General features: G+C 37.2%; 3 protein-coding genes and 1 pseudogene across 3 annotated transcripts; 1 reads left to right on the top strand and 3 right to left on the bottom strand.

The window, feature by feature from the left end:
• Positions 1–830: 830 nt before the first annotated feature.
• Positions 831–2,693, bottom strand: LOC106405353 (4-hydroxy-tetrahydrodipicolinate synthase 1, chloroplastic). The gene is made up of 3 exons (XM_013845912.3): positions 2,381–2,693; positions 1,986–2,069; positions 831–1,911 (listed from the first exon to the last, which is right to left on the bottom strand). Exons 1-3 carry the CDS (start codon positions 2,464–2,466, stop codon positions 984–986), a joined length of 1,098 nt encoding a protein of 365 aa, XP_013701366.1. The 5' UTR covers positions 2,467–2,693; the 3' UTR covers positions 831–983.
• A 149-nt stretch (positions 2,694–2,842) lies between these two features.
• Positions 2,843–9,630, bottom strand: LOC106405352 (brefeldin A-inhibited guanine nucleotide-exchange protein 2). The gene is made up of 11 exons (XM_013845911.3): positions 8,262–9,630; positions 7,867–8,184; positions 7,421–7,766; positions 6,895–7,317; positions 6,495–6,787; positions 6,049–6,322; positions 5,319–5,818; positions 4,884–5,205; positions 4,409–4,790; positions 3,647–4,317; positions 2,843–3,561 (listed from the first exon to the last, which is right to left on the bottom strand). Exons 1-11 carry the CDS (start codon positions 9,416–9,418, stop codon positions 2,938–2,940), a joined length of 5,310 nt encoding a protein of 1,769 aa, XP_013701365.2. The 5' UTR covers positions 9,419–9,630; the 3' UTR covers positions 2,843–2,937.
• Positions 9,631–16,238: 6,608 nt separating this feature from the next.
• Positions 16,239–19,902, top strand: LOC106402978 (65-kDa microtubule-associated protein 4). The gene is made up of 13 exons (XM_013843800.3): positions 16,239–16,569; positions 16,677–16,760; positions 16,826–17,023; positions 17,115–17,366; positions 17,461–17,667; positions 17,755–17,910; positions 17,996–18,155; positions 18,244–18,395; positions 18,499–18,586; positions 18,696–18,769; positions 18,866–18,940; positions 19,017–19,272; positions 19,351–19,902. The coding sequence occupies exons 2-13, from the start codon at positions 16,689–16,691 to the stop codon at positions 19,713–19,715; spliced, it is 2,055 nt and encodes a 684-aa protein (XP_013699254.2). The 5' UTR covers positions 16,239–16,569; positions 16,677–16,688; the 3' UTR covers positions 19,716–19,902.
• A 109-nt stretch (positions 19,903–20,011) lies between these two features.
• LOC125574838 lies at positions 20,012–22,105 on the bottom strand (annotated as a pseudogene).
• Positions 22,106–26,050: the final 3,945 nt, after the last annotated feature.

Raw genomic sequence — 26,050 nt, forward strand, 5'->3', positions numbered from 1 at the left:
TTACATTATGCTCCGTAGCAATCTCTTTCAAAATTTTGTTCTTCGTTGGACCATCAGGAGCTTTAAACGACAGTTTATCCACCAACTAAGCATACATAGAGAGAGAAAGAATCATCATCATCATCATCATCATCATCATCAAGAATGATGCCTCTCTCCTACGAACATCAGAGAAAGGAAAACAACAACACAAGCAACCAAAACTCACCAAGCGGCTCACACCAGAATCTGACTGCAACCCAACAGCAGCTGAAACATAAAGGAGAGAAATGCTTAACGACATCAGCTAACTCCGCGACATCAGGAAATTATAAGCTTCTGAGTATATAAAGAAGGAGGAAAAAAAGGAGCTGAAACGAAACCATAAAAAAGGAGTATTGATGGATCGATTAAAACTCAGTCGAAATGGTTTAGGGGGAGAAGCCGAAGTGGCAGAGGAGAAGAGAGAAGACGAAGTGGTAGAGGAGGCAAGAAGAGAGACACGCGACTTCAGCTCCGCGTCGTAGACCTAGGTCTAATTATTAGATGATCTAAAAGCCCAATCCCAAATCAAAAGAAGCCAACGCGCATAAGTCAATTCAGAAAAAAATTTAAGCCCTGCCCGAAAACGAAATGTTCTGATTGGAGGATTATTTATGCTGACGTGGACATGCTAGAATTGGAAATTATCCCCTTTTTAGTATCGTGATTAGTGTAGTGATTACAACGGTTTAAACTAATTTGAATCACATAAATCTGATTTCAAGAAAATCATTTCGGTTATAGACCAATTTGCCAACTGCAATTTTTAGAACATTGCCGTTTTGGTATAACAGAGCCAAACAAGCAGATACAAAAAAACAGAATCATCCCCATATAACAGATAGTAAGTAAAAAAAAAAACAACCAGATTTATCACAAAAGCAAGAAAACATAGCAACTACATGATCCATCTGTAAGTTTCTCATCATCCAAAGAGAACTATAAACAGAACCAAGGTATATCTAATACCTGCCGATTAAAATGAAGTCATCATCATCAAGCACCTGAACATCTCTCTCCCCCACAAAATGCTCCCTCCCAATCTCCTCCACCAGCTTAACAAACTCAACCCTTTTGGACACAGGCAACGGCACATAAGGCAGCCTAAACACCGGTCTAGCAACTCCTAGCTGCGCCAAAGCTGTGTTCACCCCAATAGGATTCGGTTCTTGGAACACCCAATCCACTAAAGGCAGAAGCTTCGCGTTCAACGCAGAGTCTCTCCCTTCAAACATTAACTTCCTCACCAACCCCGGAACCAAGTTGCTAACAACCGATATAACACCAGTAGCTCCATGATCCCACCTAGAGTCATGGCACTGATCATCATTCCCACTCCACACAACAATACCCTTCTCAGTATACTCCTCAACTCTATCATTACCCACACACTCCTTAACACCAGCCAAGTTAACATTCCCAGAGAGCTTAAAGATAACCTGTGGAGGTATGTCTTGATTCGTTCGACCAGGTACATTGTATATAATCGTCGGTCCCATGTGAAGAACGGTTTGAAAGTGAGCAGTCATGCCTTCTATAGATGTTTTGCCGTAGTAAGGGTTGATGTGGAGAGCAGCGTGCATCCCCACGGCGAACCCTTGCTCGGTGGCGTGGATGGCTTCTCTTGTTGAGTTGCTTCCGGTGTTCCCAATGACTTTGATTCTCGCGCCGAAGCAGTTCACGGTGTGGCCTATGAGCATTATGTGTTCGTCCCAGCTCATCAGCTGGCCTTCGCCGGTTGTTCCGCCGACGATCACGCCTTCTGCGCCTTTGATTATTTGGGTGTTGACTAGCTCGTCGTATGCTTCGAGGTCGAATCTTCCGTCGGGGAGATATGGGGTTTTGATGGCTGTGATCACTTTGAGGGACCTTATGTCTTCTGTGTTCGTCCTGCAAACACGCAAAGGAAGAGACATCAATGAAAACACTAGTGGGCGTTAAGAAGGAACTGAAGCTAAACAGACCTGTTTTTGTCTTCGAGACTGCGCATTGGGAGATGGAAGTTAGGTACTACAGCTGCTTTTGGAGAGACCCATTTAAGATTCCTTCTGCGTGATGAGAAGATAAAAGCAGAGCGTGTTAACGATTATGACAAGACAGAGCCTCTGAGTAAATAAACTGGCATAACTCAGCAACTTAGAGATCATCATAAGACTATGTCTCGGAAACACTAACTAATCTAAACATCTAAAGCAGAGCATATAACGATTTACACAAGACAGAGCCTCGAGTAATGATGTCCGGTCATAAAGACTCGCATGACTCAGGGATCATGTTCAGAAACAAATTACTACTCTAAAACATCTAAATCACAAATCAGTTGTTGTGGGAATGGATGGATAGAAGAGAGTAGTGAAACCTCTTGTAGCCCTCGAATTGATGTGGGCGAGGGAAATGGAGGGCAGAGTCGATGGAGATCAAGCCGTAACCTTTCAAAGCTGCCATCTTTCAATGCAAAACCAACTAGATTTTTGAATTCAATCGGAAGATCAGCTGGAGGCGGTGATGTTAATAGTGGGCACAGTGTAGATGATCGAAGCTGAGAACGTTGCAGCGACGGCGAAATAGATTGAGCTCAGGCGTTAGAGGGTGAGCATGCTGAAGAAGCCTGAAACTGATGTTAGAAGAAATAAAGACAAGGAGTGTGTCTACATTAGGGTTTTGACCTTTCTTGTCTTCATAACTATTTGCCACGAGGAAGATATGATCGTTATATAGTGACGTTGACCATGTTACCCCAACTACATGTGGACAAATACGGAGTAGTTTGCAGGTGTGTTGGGCCTAAGGGAACTTAGGCCCAACAAGTCCATTAGGCGTATATTTGAACCGATGAATAAAAACAGAACTCTATAGGCAATCATTTAACATCACAATCCGATATGAAAAGACTGAAAGTCAAAAGAAAGAAAAAATTCAGCACCATTGGAGTAGAACTGGACCAACCGATAACCCGAGCATGTCGGCAAGAGCAACCTGAACCTCACTAGAGCCGTGTTCGCAGCTAATCAAGCTAGCCAGAAGTGGAAACAGAGACTTCATGTTCTTCTCAAATGACACCTCTTCCAGTGTACACATTGCTTGAAGTGTTGCAACTATAAGAGGAGCTCTTGCTGCTAACTCCCTTCGTTTTCCTGATCCCAGAGGTATTCTCCATCGGTACTCGCTGCCTCGTGATGACTCTGATGGTTGTTTTTTAGCAGAGGAGGAAGTCTCGATGTAGAAGTTGAGAACTTCTTGACAGGTTTTGACTAGGAGTGACTCTATTTCCTCTGCTTCTTCTCCTGTTTCTTTGTTTTCGTCTGTGACGAGATTCTGTAAGAAAGTGAGGCAGATTTGGTAAGACTCGTTTTCCAGACGAAGTAGTGGAGGATCTTGCATTTGTGTCATGGGTCCTAGCTCTTGTAGTCTTGAACGCAGTATCGAGTTGCTGTTTACGCTGTGAGCGTGTAACGCTACACCGTGTAATGCGTCGAAGAGAACTAATGTGTTTTTCGCTGAGAGCTGAGGTCTGTACATGTTGTAAATCTCCATCACAGCCTGAAAAACAAACATTACAACAACACAAACATTACAGCTTATAGTACAACTATAACATGAAGCAAAGGTATGAACAAGAACTGACCTGAATCAACAAAAGCTGTACAGCGGCACGGCACTTAGCATCAGAGATAGCGGCGTAAAGACGGATTGCTGTTGTCTGACTCTCTTCATTACCATCCGAGCCAATTGGAGCCACAGACTCAGCATTTCTTTGGCTCCTCTCCACATACTCTTCGCTGACGAAATAAGAAAAATCTGGGCACGTCGTCTTCGCCGATTCCTTTAAAGACGACACTACTTCTAACCATTTCTCTTCAGAAAACAAGACACCAGCGTCGCTCATAAGACGAACAAAGGCAGCGATACCAATCCCTGCAAGGCTCTGGTGAGGTCTCTTTATGAAGCTCACAAGAAGCATTAGTACTTTCTTTAGTAGTGGATTGACTGTAGTGTAGAATTTGACAAAGAGATCCACTACGAGCTGTAGTGCTAATGTGCAGGTCTCGTATAGCCAAGCATCATGGTCTAGCTCGTCCACTTCACCATAGTTTCCTTGATCTGGAGACTCGTCTCCGCCAGTTGGATCAATACCATGCCGTACGTAGTCAAATATAGGAAACAACACCGATTCGAATACTTTTTCCCATAGTGGCAGAGAAAACAAGTGACCGTGGTTGCGTAAGGTATCGAACAGAATCTGTAAAGCACTTTTCCTGATTTCTGGTCTTGGATCAAAACTAAGCTCTGACAAGCCTTCAAATAAGACAGGAATAATAATGTTCAACTTAGATAACACATGCGAAAAGGTAGCCAAATGTAGAGACTATTCAGTTTGATGTTCTACCTGCTAGTAAGGGAAACCAAAAGTATAGCTGATTATTGCTGTTTCCAATCTCTCCGTTCTCTAGCTTCCCGCTTTTTCCGGTGTGGAGAGATGACTGAGGAGTCTTTCCAGAAGTTTCCTTGTCTTTGTTCGTTGATGGTGATTTAAGATCTCCTTCTGCAAGCTTTGTTGCACAATACCTGAGGAAAGCTATGGACCTGAGACTGATATCCTTGCTAAATCTGTTGTTGGTGAATGCAACAAGGCAATTCACACAATCTGTAAACGTGGTGGTTTCTGTCTCAGTTATGTACGGGAAGTATTCTCGAATTATCTTCTCGATAATCTCAAAAGATAGAAAAACAATATTCTTGTGATCGTCATAAGCTGCTGTGGTAAAGACCTGCAAAGAAAGAGAACTCATTATGAGATTACATAAGTAAATTAAAACTTCTTTAAATAAATGCGGTTAGAAGAGAAAAAGAATGATGCCTACCATGAACATGCTTTTCCATCCCGACTTAACATTATTCACACGCGACAGTACCATCTGAGAAACACATCGGATGATAAGTTCTCTGATCTCAACATCATTACTTCTACGCATAACAATGACAAAAGGTGTCATAAACTCGTTCTGGAAGTTGTAATTAGCCAACTCCTCCCGTTCCAGGAATTTCATTGACAACTGGCGCAATGAATCCATCGCAAAAATTGCAATAGAAAGATTCTCTGAGCATCCAATGGTCACAAAAAAACCGGATAACACTTGCCAGATGCTTGACCAAACAAGCCTTATGCGGTTCATGTTATAATGACTGTCACCAATACCAAGAGAAGATGATCAGACTATAGCTTAAAAATGCTAAGAGCAGAGTACATCTTTTATATGTAGTATATGAAAGAAAGGAAGGAAGTAGGCGATTCTTACGCTATCTCAACAATCTTTGTGAGGCTAAAAACGCGTGGATTAGAAGGAGATCGCAACTCGTCGATAGAAACTTTGCAGAGAGCTTTAACAAAGTCTATTATAGCTTCACTGTTCAGATTCTGACTCTGTGCGAATATTAGATTCATTTCACCAACCTGCTCCAACAAGTTTAAATTAGAGACTATACTGCTCATCTGGTCTTGTCTCACGTTCCTAGAACCTTTTCCACCAAAACTCATGCTGTCGTATGAACCCCTCAAGACACCTGTAGCTGCATATTGACTTTTTCCGGGACCTTTCTTTTTCAGAACAGGAAGCACATTTAGCTTGGGTTGCTTTGATTTCTCTGACTCATTTTGCTTGGAAGCAAAAAAAGCGGCATCTGGAGGAGCACCTTCTCCCAAGAGATGTAGTTGCTCAAAACGGGAAACACAAGTTAGTATATGCTCCCAGGCATCTTGCAAATAGTTTCCCTCTTCATCAGCAAGTTTGAGAATCGCCTGGAAAACAACCAGTATTAATTGGGATCCAAACAAATTTTAAAAGAAAAAGGCGACAGTGAGAGCAGGAAGGAGACAGCATCGACATGAAAGTAACACAAGGGATAGACAGAGAAAAAGGTAAGATGGGGAAAGATATCCGAGATACGTAACATGTTTTCAGTACAGCTAGGCACGGGGGACTATAACAAGCAACCATAACATAGAACTTAACTAAGTAGGATACCAACCTTAATGGCCTCGATATTCTTTTGCTTGATATCCGCTGGGGAGTGAAGTGAAGTGAACTTCGCTAGTGAAGTCACAAAAGCATCTCTATGAGTCTTCATTGACATCAAAGAAGTAGCATGGATTGCATGGTGGAAGCCTCCCAGACATAAGTGGATAACTTCCAAATCATCACTCTGGTCTAGCGGCACACTGAATGCAGCAAGCATAGGAGCCCAACAAGCCTCAATCATGAATCTGAGAATAACCACATCTGTCGCAGCATAGTAGGTTGACCTGCAAACTCAAATTAATTTACCGCATCAGATCAAAGATGCCTAACATATGGAAACATTTTCAGGAGTGTAGATCCGAGTTGAAGAGAATACAATGTGTTACAAAGACATGGTTGTTACGACAGAAACGATTATTAACAACTTCTAATGCAAGGAAGAGTGAGTGATCTTACTCTGATTTTCGAGCTTTTTCCTTAAACTGCTCTTGCATATGCTTCATCAGATCATCACTTGTTTCCACATATGAATCTCCCCCCTGCTTACGGATCACTATGTTTAATATACCATCCAAACCAAGCATTCTATTTGTGCTTGTGGATTGTTTCTGTTGCAAATTTAAATCATCTTCTTTCATCTTTATCTCTTTCTTTGTTATCCGTTCATACAGCGATCTCATGTAGTCCGCAGGTAAATCTTTTCCGTCGTCTATTCCCCGATTGTTTCTAATAAAGTCATCGGCAGACATCTATATGTTCCAAAAGAACAAAAAAAAATGTACAAAGAACCTCATCAACATTCTATCCCGAACTTCCAGAATAATTGTGTTTATCATATAAAATGAATAAAACAAACCTTGTTCTTCACCATGGGATTGTGGGCATCAGTATTAAGCATGATCACAGAATATGCAAGAACATAAGCTGTGTCTGCGCTAGTAAACACCTTAGGATTACACTTGCAGTAACGTTCAGCAAACTTTTCCATGATTCGGTCAATCTTTTGTGCTTCTCCTGGCAGCCTAAAACCTTCCAGAAAGGTTCTTATTGCCTCATCAAATTCCATGTCTTGGAAATCAAAAGAATCCACATACGCATGCATCACCTTGAGATGTAACTCTTCTCTTTCCCCGAGATAATCGCCTATCAAAGATTTGTTTAACCCTGACGCATCTTTGAGAAAAGCTGCTATTTGTTCAGGAGAGTCACCCACCTTACCCGCATTGATGAGAAACTCAATGCCTTTTGTTGGCTTCCGATTAAAAAGAGAAATACCTTCCTGGGACAAACATTTAAATTAGTATTAACGACCACATGACAATTATAGGATGTCACCCTTCTGAATTAATCTGCCCAATACACAAACATCTTTACATTCTTACCTGAAGTTCGAGCTTGTAAGCCCGGCGCTGCTCGATGGCCAGAGCATCAGATGTACCTCCTGGAGATTCAGAATAGGTATCTGATCCTTCAGCAGACTCATCAGCATTTCCATTTGCCAACTGGGGACTTCCGGGTCCCAGTTCGATCTCAAGTGCTTCAGATTTATTCAGCGAATTAGAAACTGGCAGGCGCAACTGCTTGTTCAACCATTCTCCCATTGATTTCAATATGGCTACTAAGCATTTCATGGCTTCAAGTTTCATAGCTGCCTCCTGAGGTGGCAACAGCGTTGAAGATGTAGCAGTAGGAGCCCCTTGAGCCGTTTTAAGGAGACCATTGACCATCCTAAACATGATCATACAGAGGAAACATACATTACGCAAAGAACTTTCACCTCACTAGAACTAAAACTATGAAAAGTAAACCATCAAGGAACATAACGTACCTCTCAAAAATATTTGATGAACTGACATCACAGTCGTAGTTCAAGAATATATCAACCAGGATTTGTGAATCCAAACAAAGCTTGTCGAGAAACCGAAGAACAATCATCTTCTGTTGAAAATTAGGTTGAGCAACATTCTCCACGACTCTGAGAACAATCATTGGGAAGAAAACTCCGATTTCCGCTTTTAGTCCAGCCCGAAATCTTGCAACAAGACTGATAAAAATAGAGCAAGAAAGCTGGAAGATAATCATAAGAGTGGAAGCGCTGTTCTTCAACAACGACAAACACAAGTACTGTTTGATAGCACCTAAGAACCTGTACAACAGAGATAGCAATTCATCAGTAAGATTAAATCTGAATTTGCTCAAAACATTTTAGTTAAAACAAGATACCTTTCGCTCGTCCTAAAGATCTCTCCAGCATTTTCCAACAAGATCTTCAATAGCTCAAGAGCCAGAATCTTCCCTCTCATCGACTGCGGATCAGTCGAAGACTCCTTAGGAGCCGTCTTCATGGAGAGCTTACACAAAGCTCTAAACACCAAGAATGCATCTCTCCGCAGCTTATTCTCTATCTGAACCTCTAAATCATCATCCTTCTCAGCTTCGACGTCTGCTAGCTCCCCCTTCCTTCCCTCTAGAGCGGACTTGTACATACTAATCTCCCAATACTTAGCGTCCAACATATCCTTATCAGTAGAGTCCAACAAATCCGTAGGATTCGTAGTCTCCACCGTGGTACTACTCCCCAGTGCCGCATCTTGCCCTACTGATCCCACCATCGTCGGGTTCAACACGCCGTCGATATCCTGCATAATCTTGGTGATGAAGCCCTGAACAAACTGAGTCATTGTCCTATCCGCATCTGATTTCTCAACAGGCTGCATAAGCTCAGCCACCACAATCGGCTGAATCGGAGCGGTTGAAGAATCCGCCTCCATTCTCCGGAACACAATCACCAGTATCTGGATCAGGGAAGCCTTCGCCGTCGTCTGATTGACCACGTTTTTGCTTCCCAAGTAAACGTCGTAGCACGTGCGCACGATCAGAAGCAAACAGTCCCCGTGGATCCTCAGCGATATGGAGTTGATCGCTGATAACAGAGTCTTAAGCACAGGCAATTCAATCGCTTCGTCTCCCAGATCATGGCACTTACAAACAGACTCGATCAATTTAAACAAGAGGATGGACTCAGCTCCACCCGATGGATCCGATTCGCCGCGAATGTAGCCATGCGCGATGAGTTTCTGAATGCAGTCGATAGCAGGCTCGACGATCTTCACCAGGCCAGTGCCGCAGGCGTTGATCAGAGGGCTGAAGATGTGTTCGGAGTCGGCGAGCGAGTACTCGACGGAGCCGCCGTCGTTAAGCGGACCTGGAACGGAGGAGGAATCGGGATCGGATTTCTGCGGCGAATTTAGGCGCTCGATGACGGATTTGCACTCGGTGGCCAGCTTCGAGTGTTTCCGCCACGACGCGTTCTTGACGATCTTCTCTAGAGCTGGCGTCACGACTCGACTCAATCGGGAATCGACTTCCGAGGAAGCCATTCCCCAGTTTTCACGGCGAGCTCAGCGACTCAGCCTTACAACAACAGATCTGAAGCCACAGCCTCGAAACCGAGTTGACTCGGAGATATAACGACCGATCCACGGGGACGAGTTGGCTCAGTGAGTCTGACTCAAACCGCGCAGGGTACAGAGCAAAGATGTGGGATGTGACGGAAACGTTCAGATCGCGTCGTAGTTTGATTTTTCTGCCATCGAAATGGAAACCAAAAAAATCGCAATTACATGACCGATTTACCCTTTCAGTTGTCACTGGATTGTGAAGGGGAAAATTGTAATTTTGGGGAAACTCAGACACCATTTTGGACATTTTACAACTCGGCGTTACTTAACTAAACCACAGTTAAATTTAAATTATGTGCACAAAAAAAAAAAATTAATTAATAATCTTGGACATGTTAGAGTGAATGTAACCACGTTTTTTTCTAATCAAGTTGATTAGACCATAATTAGCTCCCCTAATTACGTGTCACATTCCAGAAAAAAATCATAAGATGCATATATATATATACTGTACAAAAGCAAAAGATGATCATTCCACAATAATCAAAAGTGAGAAAGTTAAAAAGTTACACATTCTTTGGTTAAATAAGCTTACAACAATATTATATGTGCAGAGAAACAATCTGTGTTCCACTTTACATAATCAGACAACAAAGAAACAAACCCCTACAGGCTCTACAACGCACAAACAAGATACCCCTGAAGCCGTGTATCAAATCCATGTATACTAGATGATAATCCGCGGGTATGTGCAGAGTGATTTTTTTTTAATAATGTTTGTTTATTAAATGGTTTTAACATTTTGCAACACTATCGTCTTTATCGACTATAAAGTGACGAATACAAATATTAGTATCTTAAATGTATCTTCGTTGTTAAAAAGTTAACGTATTACATATTATTTTAATTATTTTTAAGATTTTATATGCACAAAAAGAAATTAATTATTGTGGGTGATACAAATCACCAAAACCAAATAGGCAACATCGACTGAATAATGACGAAAGGAGATTTGGGTTTTCAGCTCTCGGTTTGTTTACAATTGACTTTTCATAAGTGATTTCATTTGATACCTCTAAAAAATTGTGTTTTCGTTCTAGTCTTTGTTGCATTGATATGAGTTTAGTTTCTTTTTTTTTTAACTCTTCTATGAATTTGGTGAATTACATAAGTGCCGATTTAAAAAGATGGACATCTGTAAAAAAAATAATTTCACTCCAGATACATATCTAAGAATCAAAATTTTGAAGAAAATCACCGGCAAACTATATTAACAGGTTACTGTTCATATCTAATATATCAAGCTATTATAGAATATAAGTGCAGAGGCGAAATAAATGTTTGTCTAGTATATATTCACCAATTTGGTCTAAAAGCATCTAATTTTAGAACAACAAAACAAATTACTTATTTTATTAGCCTAGGCTTTTGAAGTTTAGTTACTTAAGAGTATACAAATAAAAATATATATAATACTTTACCATTTTAAGAGTATACAAATAAAAATATATATAATATTTTACCATTCTAGTATATGTAAATTATGTATAAACTAAGAACTGTTTGATTTATTAAATGATAAACCAGAAAACTTATAATAAATAGTTCAAATCTCTCATTCTTACAATTATAATAGTTAGATAGGATATTACGGAGAAAAAATATTAGACGAATGATCAAATCTCTCATTCTTCGAACAAACTCAAAAAGAGGTGATTGGAATCTTGTCATGATATTTCATTAAAAACTTTTTAGAGATAAAACTAAATTATTTAATCCGAATGAAATAATATATATATATATAGTGCTTACAATATTAAAAATCACTTCGGTTTGAAGAAGTGTGTTTCTCGGATTCTCAGGATGAAATAAGATATCAGAAACCATCTATTTAAAAAATAAATTTGTATACATAAAAATCCATACATTTGAGTAATCACATAAATTAAAACCAATACCCATTGTTAATTTACAATCATGCTTTTGGTAAATAAATCAAAACAATCATTTTATTTACTGTATATGATATAAATTAAAATTAGATGACAAAAAAAGATATAAATTAAAATTTATTGATATTGACATAGATATATAGTATATTTTAATATAAATATTTACTATTGACACTTCCTACTCATATTATTTTTTAACATTTGTATATTTGATGTAACAAAAATCTAAACCATTAATCACAAAAATTTTAATGTGAGATTTTTCAATACAAACTTCAAAATAAAAATATTAAGATCTCAATAATTTTTCACTAAAAATTTTAAAATTAACATATTTATATATTTGTATATAGTACATTATTTATTTCAAATGATATTAATATATATATATATATATATATATATATATATATATATATATGAATATCTATTAATGAAACTTCATATTCATATGATTTATTAGGGTTGGACATTTTATCCGATACCGAACCCGTATCTGAATCCGATCCGAAGTAGTAAAATACCGAACATAGAGATTGGATATCCAAACCCAGACGGGTAATATCCGAACCCGAACGGGTAATATCCAAACCCGAATGATATCCGAAGATAACTAAACATAAGTATACTTAACCATCTATTTCTAGTTTATTCCTCTCATTTTATTCAAAATATTTATATTAATGATGCACATTGCTCAAAATTAGATAATATACATATAATAATGGACAAAATCATTTGCTACTTACTTAAAATACATATGAAGCTCTTATTTCTTGCATTAACAAAAGTTGCATCTTAAATTACAAAACAACAACTAAATTAGTTATTTTCTGTTTTTAAAGTTTTATCTCCAAACATATTAAAAGATTAATCTTTTGAAAATTAGTAAACTAGTTAAGTTAAAAAAAATATTTTAAATACAAAAAAAATTTAAACAATGAATAATTTATTTAATTTTACTTCAAAATTTAGATATCCAAACCCGACCCAAAATATCCGAACCCAAACATAAAATACCCGAACCGGACCCGAAGTGTAGAAATACCCGAGGTTCTATACCTTTATACTGAAATATCTAAAAATCCTAAATACCCGATACGAACCCGAACGTGTATCTGAACGCTCACCCCTACGATATATGATCATTTGTATCTTGCTTGAACGAAAAAAGTTAAACCATTGATCACAAAATTTTCAAAGTGGAACTCTTACCATTTTTAGTAATTTATAGTTGTTTTATAAAATTTCAAAATATAACATATAAGAAAAAATCTAAATTTTTTTAATTATATCTTTAATGTGATTGTTTAATTTTTTTTAATAATATAAAATTAAACAAAAAAAAAGATAGGATGCAAAAATTGTTATCAAATATGTATTACTCATAATCATTAATTGTCATATATATGTTAACCATATTAGGTAATTCCGTAACTTTTATTTAAAGAAAGAAAAAATATTATTTGGTACACAAATAATTAATTTGATAGTTAGTTTAATAAAAAGCATAGTATAAGTTTTTATGGACCAACTTATTTTTCTAAGAATTCTAAGAATCATCCTCGTGATAACACGTGACTATGAAAACATGTTGTAATGCTCCAGGATTAATATATAGGGGATACAATCTGATCATCAGTTATGAATTGGGGATAAGGTGTGAGATAAAGAGTGAGAAATTGGTTATAAAGAGAACCTTACCAGTGTAAAAATGTTATCTATTTATATATATACTAGTATTACAGCGCACCAGCCAATTTACTGTTTTTAATTTATTTGATCTTTGTCAAAATTTTCAATCAAAAAAAATATTATTATATGAACAGTGATGCATAGTATTACAAATGTTTGAATCGAAACAGTGCTGAAATAGATAACACAGTAACTTTGTTATTATTATAAAAATGGATACATGTTTGTAGTATATTGAAAAATAAATAAAATATATACCAAATTATAAAATATATACCAAATTATACTCATTTCATGTTTACAATTTCAAAGTTAAAAAAAGAAGGATTTTGTTGACATTCCATGTTTAATTACCTACCATTTTTGTTTTTTAAAAAGAACACATGATCCAACAAAATTAAACCACATTACTTATATTTGTTGAATTTATAAGAGTAAGAGAAAACAGTTTTCTTAAATTTTTAAAAATTTTCCGTTAAGCCTTTAAAATTTACTGGTTTTAAATATAAATATTATTTAAATTTTCAGATAGGTATTAAAACTATCAAGTAAAAACTTCAGAAATTTCAAAATCAATTACAGAAAGATGTTAAGAATTCTTTTGAGTTAACACATGATTTTATCTAACACACTTTCACAATTTAAATGGTTACAAAAAAAATTACAGCATTAAAGATTAAAGCCCTATTTTTTGTAAGGACTATAAAATAAATATATTTTCACTTCAAATTGTAAATGTCAAACGTTTGATATCTTGCTTACCTAATCCATCGTCTTCAACCTCTAGAACAGATCTATCCAAAGTTTTCTTTGAACCCTCAGATGTTCTTCTTCGACCAGCTTTGATTTCTCATACATGTCTGCAATAAACTAAAATAATTTCAGAACTTAACAATACAAATATTTATGCTATATATGTTGTTACCATGATTTTGCAGAATAAGTTTCATATGAACTCATTACACACCACCATGAATACCTGCAAGTTCTGAAAGCCCTGCAACAAAATGTTTTAAGGATCGACATATTAATCTCTTCGGACGCAATTCCCACTCGACCGCCACAATCCAATGCTTTGAAAGAGGTTCAAAGATGACTATATTCCACCGTATTCATCTAAAGTTTGTCGATAATATTACTAATCCCGGCTATGAATAAAGAAAAGTTTCGAAATGGTGCAAACAAAAACGAAATAAGATATGAAGAAAATATTCGAGATCAAAATTGAAAATTAGGAGAGATGAAAGGATATGTTGTTTTGCTGCTTTGATAACGAAAAGAATAGAGAAAAATGGAAGAAAAAAATTACAGACATTAAATTAGTTGATCAAAAGTTATACTGCAGAAAAAAAGATTTTGAAGTCGTGATCAGTTAGATGAGATATTTTGAGAAATTTTAGGACGCAATTGCTGGAAATTAGGAATCAATAATTATTTTCCAATCAATTTTTTTTTTAAAAAAATATTTTCCAAGCGTTAGATTTTGATTTGTCACGCGACTTGCGCTTTAGTATATAAGAGATATATATTATTATTTTTGTGTTTATACTGTTTTATTTAGACAAATAAATAAACAATTTAATTATGAAAAATACAAAAATAATAATTATTATTAATGTATAATTTACAATTTTTCTATTGGTCCTCGGGCCTCCAAATAGTCCAACAAAGCACTGGCATTGTAGAACATGAAAATTATATATGTAGAGATTCATACGATTATGGGCCCGTTTGTTTCTCCATCTAGAAGAAGATGAAAGTTTTGTTTGTTTAGGCACTAAAAGTGCAATTCATTCAGATGGATCATCCGGATGACTTTTGAAAATTTAAGCTTAATTTTAAAGTCTATTCAGCTGAACGAATTTGGATCATTTGAATAGAGATGGTTCATTCAAAATAGTATAATGTCTATTATACCTCTAATGTAATTCACAAATTACAAACCTAAACATAATATCATTTTTATCACAACCGAAAACTGACAAAACTACAAAAACACTTTTTCCCGTGCTAAAAACTACTTTTTCACGCCAAAACCCCAAAACGCATTTTCCCGCTAAAATTGCAAAAAAATGTTTCCCGTCAAAATTGCAAAAACGTGTTTTTCCGCAAAAACCGAAAACATGTTTTCATGCCAAAATCACAAAAAAATGTTTTCACGCCAACACCCCAAAATACATTTTTCCGTCAAAACACAAAAAACACGTTTTTCCGCCAAAGTCGCAAACCGTGTTTTCCCGCCAAAATTGCAAAAACGTGTTTTCCCGCCAAAACCAAAAAATGTGTGTTTCCCGCCAAAACCAAAAAACGTGTTTTCTCGCCAAAACCGGAAATTTGTATTTTCCCGCCAAAACCGAAAAATCTCGTTTTCCCGCGAAAACCGTAAAAACGTGTTTCCGCCAAAAACGTGTTTTCCCGCCAAAACCGCAAAAACGCGTTTTTTCGCCAAAACCGCAAAAACGCGTTTTTTCGCCAAAACCGCAAAAACGCGTTTTTTCGCCAAAACCGCAAAAACGCGTTTTCTTTACTAAACTCATTTGAATGAAAATGAAAATAAAGAAATAAACATAAGATCCATTTAGATGATTCATCTAGATGAGTTATGTGGATGGACAAACAAACAATCACAAAAATCTGAATTGATCATTTGAATAGATCATACAAATGAATCATTTGGATGGAGATGACAAATGATGAAACAAACAGCCCCTGTAACGATAACCAGGTATAGCTCAAACATTTTATAATTTAAAAGGTTATACCTTAGATCTATAGGATAAGAGAAATTATATAACACAAACTTAAAAGAAAGACCTATACAAAAACAATTCCACGGTAAGCATCCATCTAATTCTAGTAAGGTTTTAAAGTTCTTAATCTCTATCGTTAATATGTTATATTCAAATGCTTGTACATGGATCTGTGCATCAATGTCATAACTTTTAATTGATTTTACAGACTTATTACAAACTAAATTCAAAAGAACAGAGATGTTCAATTTAATCATTATCCATTTGATACACAACAAAAAAGATGAGAATATGTGACAGAATATGAAAAGATTTGATAATTTATTTGTCTTTTATATACCTTTTTTTTTTTTTTGTCAAACATATACCTTTTTAAATTGAGTTTATCCGGTTACCATATTTCAAAATCCTGTAAGATCAAAAATGGAGCCAAATATATTTCAAAAAATCAGAACAGCCCCTTTTTCAAAACCAAAGCCTTTATTATACTCCGTTACGAAATCTCGTCCGTCAAATAAAAAAAAAGAGGAAAGAGCGTTTTCATCCAACGTCGAAGATAACGCCACGTCAGCATAAAACCGTGACCCTCGGAAAACGTAACGGACCCCTCCTCCCGCTCCCTCTTCAAAAGTTTGATTTCGCATCAGTTACCTCCACAAAAACAGTTATAAACCCTAATCTCTCTCATCAGCTTCGATCATCTTTCTTTTCTTGGCGCTAATCTTTGATCAAGGTAGAATCTGAGTTTAGACGATGCAGAGACTTACGAAACAATCTATAGTTAGGGTTCATATATAGCACGAATCTCGATTTACATTCTCTGATTTACATTCTATGCAGGTTTCAATCACGATGATTCGAAACTCAACGGAGCAGTTTTCGCGAATCGAGACTACATGTGGATTGTTGCTTCGCCAATTACAGGTGTTCCTCGAAGGATTTGTTGAATAGAGATTGTTTATTTATGTAAGATTGGTTGATAATATCAGGAGATATGGAGTGAAATGGGAGAGAACGAGGATGAAAAGGACGCTGCTTTGGCTGATATTGAGAAAGAGTGCCTCTTGGTTTACAAGCGTAAAGTCGAGGAGGCTAGCAGGTGTAAAGCGAACTTGCTTAAAGAGATCGCTTTGGGGAGAGCGGAGATTGCAGCCATTGGATCTTCTATGGGTGGACAGGAGATTCATGTTAGTAGTGTGCTTTTTGATTACCTTTTTCTTCGTCTTTCTTGTGTGAGTTTTGGTTAGGTAGCGATACAGATGTTTCCTTTTATTGTAGTGTAACGGTAGGGTGGGTGAGAACTTGAAGGAGGAGCTTGAGAACGTTACTGTGCAGTTAGAGGAGCTGCGAAGAAAGAAAGCTGAGAGAATGAATCGGTTTAAGGAGGTTATTGATCAGTTGCTGAGCTTGTCTTTTCAACTTGGAGATTCTACTGATTATCTGAAGAAGCTTGGTGCAGAAGAGGCTGATCTTTCGCTTCATAAGTTGGAAGACTTGCGTAGGCAGTTGGCTGAACTCCAGAATGAAAAGGTTGGTTTTACCTTTGAATGTTAGTATATCCAGACGTACAAGTCTCTCTGTATTTACTTTTCGTATGATGTAATGTACTCTTTTCAAACTGTAGAGTAAAAGATTGGAAGAGGTAGAGCGTTTGCTGGAAACGCTGAAGTTTTTGTGCTCGGTGCTTGGTGAAGACTTGAAGGACTTGACAAGAGGAATTCATCCATCTCTGGTTGATTCCAACACGAGAGATGTGAGCAGAAGTACACTTGATAAGTTGGATTTCATGATTGGGAATTTACGAGGGGTCAAGTTACAGCGAATGCACAAGGTTTGAAGTCTAATCTCTCTTTGAGAATGTTGTGCAAACAGTTTCTGCATGCTTACAGTTTCTGACTGTTTTCACATGTTTGTCTAGATTCAAGATCTTGCAGTTTCCCTGTTGGAGCTCTGGAATCTCCTGGACACACCTGCGGAAGAGCAAAAGACATTTCACAATGTCACCTGCAGCATTGCTTTGTCTGAGTCTGAAATTACGGAGGCCAACATACTCTCTGTTGCTTCCATAAAAAACGTGAGTGCACAGGAATTAACTTGCTGGTTATCTGTTTATGACAGTATATGGACCAATTTTTAATAAACGTCGGTTTGTTATACAGGTTGAGGATGAAGTCATTAGGCTTAGCAAGCTCAAGATAACTAAGATCAAAGAGGTGATCCTTAGAAAGAAGCTGGAGCTTGAGGAAATATCAAGGAAAGTGCACATGGCACCCCAAGTTCTTAAGTCAGAGAACTTTTCAATTGAAGCTATAGAATCTGGTAAACCATTGTTAGAAAAGCTTCTTTCACTGCTTACTATAATGGTCGATTGACACATGCTAATAATAGGGTTACTTTCATCTTTCAGGTGTCAAGGATCCTGAACAGTTGTTAGAGCAAATTGACTCCGAGATTGCAAAGGTCAGAGAGGAAGCTTCAAGCAGGAAAGAGATTCTAGAAAAGGTGGAGAAATGGATGACAGCATGTGAAGAAGAGTCATGGCTCCAAGAATACAATAGAGTAAGACATATAATCTCAACCTCTTTCTCTGCTTCAGTTTTTCGTCTATATTGGATTCTCATGATGAGGGACATTTAAATCTCAATCTCTTTCTCTGCTTCAGGATGATAATAGGTACAATGCGGGAAGAGGAGCTCATCTTACATTAAAGCGTGCAGAAAAAGCTCGTATACTTGTCAATAAACTTCCTGGTAACATTTGGTGTCATCTAGATTATATGACAAAACCCATAAGCTTGGTTACCTTGAATCTTTGAATAGATTTTTGTGTTTCCAATGCTTTCTGCTGGTATTGATGCAGGGATGGTGGAGACTTTGACAGCAAAAGTCAACGCTTGGGAAGATGAAAGAGGACATGCATTCTTATACGATGGTGTAAGTGTCTTTACTCATCAATGACACTGTTCTACATGGTTATCAAATCAACATCTATCTTTAACACAAATGCACGTTTCCATGAGAATTGTCCAGGTCCGAGTTTTATCCATGCTTGAGCAGTACAAGACTCTATGGGAAGAGAAAGAGTTTGAAAAACAGAGACAAAGAGTAAGGAAAAACAAGTTTCACAAGTAACCAATTCTTAAACATAATTGGTAATGTGACACTGTTGTTTCTGTAACAGGATCTGAAGAAACTCCATGGACAGCACATCACAGAGCAAGAGGCACTTTACGGGTCAAAACCAAGCCCAGGTAAAAGTGGAAAGAAACCACTGAGAACTGCCTTACCTTCTTCTGCCATGAACCGAAAACTCTCCCTTGGTGGTGCCATGCTTCAAAGTTCCAAGCCTGAGAAGGCAACACTCAATAGCAAAAAGACTACTTACTATGACCAGAACGCTCCTAGTAGAAGAGAGTCTACTATCCCAAATCCTTCAGGTGCCGTACACGTTGTGGTTTACACTTTATAGAGACCAAGAGAACGTTGTTTATGTTTATTGTGTCAAATATGTATAGGGAGGAGAAACTCAGAGCTTCCTGGTCGTCTCAGAGCAAAGAACGTTCCGGGTGCAGGAAAAGCTGTGATGAACAAAGGGAGATCTCCAATGCTTAGGAAACCTCTTTCACCTGTTACTTCCAATATCTTGAACTCCCCTGAAGATCACAAGGATGCTTACCCTACAAAGTCATCTCCTAAAACCAACGAAGAGAACAGAAGAGCGGCTGTTCCAATCTCTGAACCTACAACTCCAGCAGCTTCAGTTGCTATGTCGGAGGCAACAACGCCGTTTACTCCTGCGTCCAAGGCTGTGAAGAAGAGGCTGGACAATGCAGAAGGTGTTGAGTACTCGTTTGAAGAGGTTAGAGCCGGTTTTTGCTAAACCGTGATAATATCAGGTTTTCTCGTTTGACTTAGAAAGCTGGAAAAATGGATTCGGTTTGACTGCTTTTGTAGTAAATCGGTTTGATTGGAAAACACATTTTGTGTTTTGTTCTTCACTTGAATACTTTCCCACAGTGGATTTCTGTAAAACGTTTGCGTTTACTATACAACCAGCTTTATGGTTTGATGTTGATGTACTACTTTTGCGTTTTTCATCAATCGCTTTTTTTTTTCTTTCCTGAACTAAGATTGAAGAGTTGCTTACAACGCAGTAAGTACTTAGTTTGGTCGGAGTGTTTAAATCTTGTAAGCTGCTTAAACGTACATAGATTGAGTGGGAGCTGTCCAAATTATTAGTGTTCCTAACCACAACAAATGCAAAATCAATCCTCAACTACAACAACGGTTTGGTCCGTTTAGGATCAGAAACATTTCCGGTGAACCACGGATGGTCCAGTCTCGTCATAGTCAGCTTTAGTAACATGCTGATTCTGTGGAAACACCACCTTGGCTAGTATTGCTCCTCCTACCCAAGCTGAGTACAATCCCAAACTCTCAGGCATATACTCTGGCGGTTTCACCAGCATTGGCCTAATGGCTGATGAGCACAAGTTTGCCTCTTTCTGAAACCTGCCTTCGAATCCTGCCAATGACAGATTACATTTAATTTTTTTCAAACACACAAGATTGTACCAAGTTGGACTTAGTACCTGTCATGGAGGTTGTGCCACCACAAAGCACAGTGTACTCCAAGAGTTGCCTATGGTTCTCAGATGATACTGTGGATATAATCCGGACAAGCTGCTCAACTATTCCATGCTCTTCAAGTCCCAATATTGATGGCTGAAACAGAGCTTCACCAACAGAGAATCTCTCTCTCCCAATGCTTATCACCTAGAGGACCATCATTCTATTATGTATATTTGTGTATTAATGTAACACAAGTTGTAGACTCTTGATTTGTAGTCACACAAACCTGTCCATCAGGAAGCGTATGCAGCTCGATCTCACAGTTTTGGGTTTTCTCGTAAGCAATCTCGTCCTCGGCACAGCTTGCATACTGTTCTTTTAGTGTTTCAACATCAGACATGCTTAGATTCACCAAAGGGTTGGACTTTCCAAGCTCTTGCACAAATAGTTTGGTAAGATCGGTTCCACCGAGGCAATGTGCTGCACAGCACCTTCAAGAACTGGGGCAATATCTGGATACAACGGAAGAGAGATCAATCATAAAGTTAAGAAAATCATACATAACAACATCCTAATCATAACCAGCTACATACACAAGGAACCTCCAATCTACAACAACTTACAGGAGAAAGATTATATGGTTTAACTAAACGTTTTAGAGCATCTAAAGAAGTTTGTAAAGGGACATAACAACTCCACTAACATAAACACACATAAAAGATGGAAACCATGACAATGTGAAAAGACACAAAGAGTTAGAAGATCAGATTCTAACAAAGGTGAACCAAGTTGTAATCATTACCTATCTTCCCATGACCAATATCAACAGTGCAACCGGAGATCCTCCCAGCACCATAAAGAGACAACACTGCTTGCTCTGATGCATAGAATCCAGAAACATTGAACGTTTCAAACATCAACTGCACCAACTGCTCCCTAATAGCCTGCCCCCAAAAAAATCATTCACAGAAACAAATCAACTTCAATTACTTTAACAACAAAATGGGTCAAAAAAACTTGTAAAGTTCTCATCTATGCAATCAAATTGACTTCATTTACTATATAAACAAAAATGGGTCAAAAAGAAACTTGTAAAGTTTTAATCTTTTCAATCAAATTAACTTTATTTACTTTAACAAAAAAAATGGGACACAAAGGAACTTGTAATCTTTTCAGTTAATAACGAAGTTGAGAAGATAGAACAGACCTTAGGAGTGTAGAGAGGATCAGTGAAGAGTATGTTGCCTTCGTTACCCTCCTCCCATCCAAGCCCAGTGTACACAACGTAACTCAACAGATCCTCCGTAGCATCCCAGTCTCTAATGAACCCTCTCTCAATAGGGTCAAGAAGAGTGACATCTTCAAGAACAGTGACAGCTGAAGAAGACACATCACCATTATCAACCATTCGTTTCATCTGAGATGGAATTAACATTGGAGGAGACTGATCAGGAATAGCTGCTCCCGCTTTGAGGAGCTTGGAGCCAGCATCAACTACAAGTGCTTCCATTATTTCACAAACCACCAAGTTAAGGAAGCTAAAGAAGAGAACTTGGGAGCGCCGAATCAAGTTAGAGACAGAGACAAAGAGAAAGAGAAAATGGCTTTTCGAGGTCCCTCCTAATCCACTTTGAATTGAAAACGGAAGAAGCTTTACGAGTGAGTGAGTGAGTTAGAGACGGAAACAGAGAATCGACGAAGTTCTATAAAGTCCATTAAACCTCTATAAAGTCCATAAAACATATTTTACAGTCCAGTTTTAAGAGGATGCATGGACATTTTACCAGATATTCAAACCAAAGCCTGATCCGAAAAAAACCAAACCAAAATCTGAACCAACGTAACCGGATTTTATATTAAACAAGTTTGGATATCCGAACTTCTCATTGGTATAACTAAAACCCGAAATCATAATATCCCCTCGGTATTATCGGTGAAACATTATGAATTCTTTTTTGTAGCCAAGTATCATCACTAGAATAATTATTAGAGAAATATGCTGGTTCATCTAATTATATAATAATTTTTTTATTAAACTAACCACAAATTCATTATTAATGTCATTTATTATTTCCTTAAATAAAGATTACGGAATTGCCTAATGTGGCTAAAGTATATATGACAATTAATGATTTTGAATAATAAAGATCTGATAAAAAAATAATGTATCTTCTATCAAATTTGTTTAATTTTAAACTATTAAAATAATTAAAAAAAATCACAATAACCATATTATAAAAATTTAGATTTTTCTGTATATGTTATATTTTGAATTAAAAAAAACGACTATAAATTACTAAAACTGTTAAAAGTCTCACATCCAAATTTTGCGATCTATGGTTTAATTTTTTTTGTTATGACAAAATACAAATTATTACAAAATCATATAAATAAAATTCTAATTTAATTAATTATTAAGATTTAAAATATATATGTATATATATCATTCTAAATTAAACTATAAACCATATTGAATAAATAAATATTTTAATTTCAAAATTTACTTTGAATAATTTTTTTTGATAAAAGTTTTGAACTAACATTGATAATTTTTTTTTAAATTATAAATTACTAAATTTATTAATCCCACAATGAAAATTTTGTTATTAGTAGTTTAAAGTTTTTGATATTAAAGATACACATGATCAAAAAACATATGAGTAGAAAACATCATTTAATAGACATTAATATTAAAAATATACTATGTATGTTAATATCATTTAAATTTAATTACATATCCTATCAAATTTTTTAAAAAATTGTTTGGATTAATAAAATTGATTTATACGTTCGCACCAATTTAATTATATATGTAATAGTTACTGACTTTTAATTATTTAATATATATTTATTATTTCATAAAATGTAAGAACATATAATACATAAAATAATTTATATATATAATGTTTATCCCGCGCAAGGCACGGATCTTAATCTAGTATATATATATTAAATTAAACCTATTTTTTTCATCTTTTTCTTCATTGTAGTCGAACTCGTGCAATAAGATTTTAGATGTTCATAATTTCAAAAATCAAATCAAAAGATATCATTCAGATTAATCAAATTAGACACCAAAAAAAACTTATTCTTTTCAGCTTCTTCTCCATCGACAATGAAGAAGAAAAAGTCGCATGTGATTCATCTTCAAATGTTTTCTGGGGTTAAGCGATTCATGATCAATGATATATACTAGTTTTTGGATTTATTTTGTGATCTAAGATTATAAATTATGAATTTTCGGTTTGATCATTTGTTTTTCTTTTTGCTGTAAGAACTATGTAACTTTGCGAAAAAATATAAAAATTCTAACTCTGTCTCAATTACCCAAACCCAACCTATAAATATCTGAAATTGATCTGAAGTGCAAAATACTCGAACAAATTATATACTTCACTATCAAAATATCCAAAATTTTGAGATATTCGACCTAAACCGAATGGCTATCTGAACGGCCATCTCGATTTAGCGTCGTGGTCCTCGGTAATCTAAAGCCCATACAAAGCTCAATAGAAGGCCCCTAACCCTAAGGCCCATATTTTTATATTATAGCCCATCCTCACCCTTCAGTCTTCGTTCCCTTTCGTGTTTACAAAGGCAGAGTGCCTGAGAGCGCTCTAATAGCTAGAAGGTCACCGTTTATCTCTCATCCGTAGCCACCAACAACAAATAGTAGTTGAACGATTTTCTCGAATCAATCCATCAAAACCATGTCCACCCGTAAGATCTCTCCGCTATATATCTTCCCTCGAACCCTTCTCTTTGCTTTCTTTTTAGTTTCGTAAATTTTTCTTTTTGAAAAAATGCGTTTTCATTTTGTGAACTATACTATGCATGTCACAAGACAGTGGTCTTCTGGGACATAGATGATTGCCCGATCACTGATGGTCTGAATGCTATTGCTGTCTGGAAGAACATTAAAGCTTCCCTTTTGATGTAGCGTACATCATCAACCCGATAAGCTTTGGTTTTCTAGTTTCCTTTTTATGTTAGTTTCCTTTTCAAATCGAGATATGTTTCTTTAGTTTTTATCTTTAAGACTTTAACCGTCTTAGGGTTTTTATTATCGCTATATATAGTGATCTCTTGATTTGTACGAGACACTACTTGATTATTGAATTATATAAAACTTAGAGCTTTGTTTTACAACATCTCTTGAATCCTTGCAATCGGATAGAACATAGGTGTTCTCAACGATCACAAGAAGACTTTAATCTTAGGCATTCTCAGACTAAATAGGATCATCGTGTTATCGGTTACTAAACGATACTTCCGCTCCGTTAGTTGGTATCAGAGACCTTTTAATTACGATTCTATTCGTGATTAGCGATCTTTGATTTCAATGGCATCTCGTCCAAACGAATGGACACAGATGCAACAATTCCTGGAAGATTTTCAGGAAAATTTTCAAGACAATATGAGACGGACGATGGCTGAAGCAATTCAGACCGGAGTTCAAGCTGGAGTTCAGGCTGCCCTCGCAGCCAACACAGCAAACGCCGCTCCCGTAGCTCCGCGCTAACGCCCACACCATAACAACAACCCCATCTTTGAAGAACATGAAGAAGACAACGACGACCTAGCTAATCCGTTCGGAGAGAACAACCAACATCGTCATCAACTCCACAATCGCCAGCACCAGAATGACAATGGGACGCGATGGATATCGGGTATCAAACTAGATATTCCCGATTATCATGGTGGCTCTCAGCCAGAGGAACTACTTGATTGGTTTGTAACAGTCGATGAGGTCTTCGAATTCAAAGAGGTTCCTGCAAACAAACAAGTACCATACGTGACTACTCGATTCCGCGGTCACGCCGCTTCCTGGTGGAACCAAGTCAAGCTGACACGCTCACGCCGGGGGAAAGAGAAGATAACGTCGTGGGATAAGATGAAAAAGCACATGTGCAAAACATTCATCCCATACAACTTTGAACGTCTCCTTTTTCAGAAATTTCAAAATATTCGTCAAGGTCCGCGATCTGTTGAGGATTATGCGAATGAGTTCTATCAGATGCTTACTCGGGTGGACATTCATGATTCAGAAGATCAACTTGTAGCACGCTTCATTGCGGGTCTACGTCCCCAACTTCAAACAATGTTACATCAATTTGACCCTAGCTCGATAGCTGAAGCAAGACAACGGGCATTACCGGGCATTACTCGTTGAACAACAAAATTGCCTCAGCACCAATCAATGGAACAATAACGCGAAATCTCGCATTACAACAACTACCACCGACGACACCAAATCGTCATCAGGTCGCAACACAACACATGGCGCACGGGTCAATAATCGTCCAACAGACATAATGATGTCACCGAAGAACAAGTCACCGGCGACACGGGAACCTTCTTGATGCTCCGCCGCAGCTGTATGGCTCCAAAAACTGATGAAGCTTGGCAACGAACCTCTCTTTTTAGCTCCACTTGCACGGTGAAAGGCAAAATCTGTCGTTTTGTCATCGACTTCGGGTGCTCCTCGAATGTAGTTTCTGAGGAGGCAGTTCGCAAACTGTCCTTATCTATCGAGCCTCACCCGCACCCCTATCGACTTCTATGGATGCAAACAGGAGCTGAGGTCTACGTTTCTCAACGCACCTTGTTGTCACTCTCTATTGGATCATTCTACAAAGACAC

The sequence above is a fragment of the Brassica napus genome, chromosome C4 (genome assembly GCF_020379485.1).
Source record: "Brassica napus cultivar Da-Ae chromosome C4, Da-Ae, whole genome shotgun sequence".
In the NCBI taxonomy this organism is placed as follows: domain Eukaryota; kingdom Viridiplantae; phylum Streptophyta; class Magnoliopsida; order Brassicales; family Brassicaceae; genus Brassica; species Brassica napus.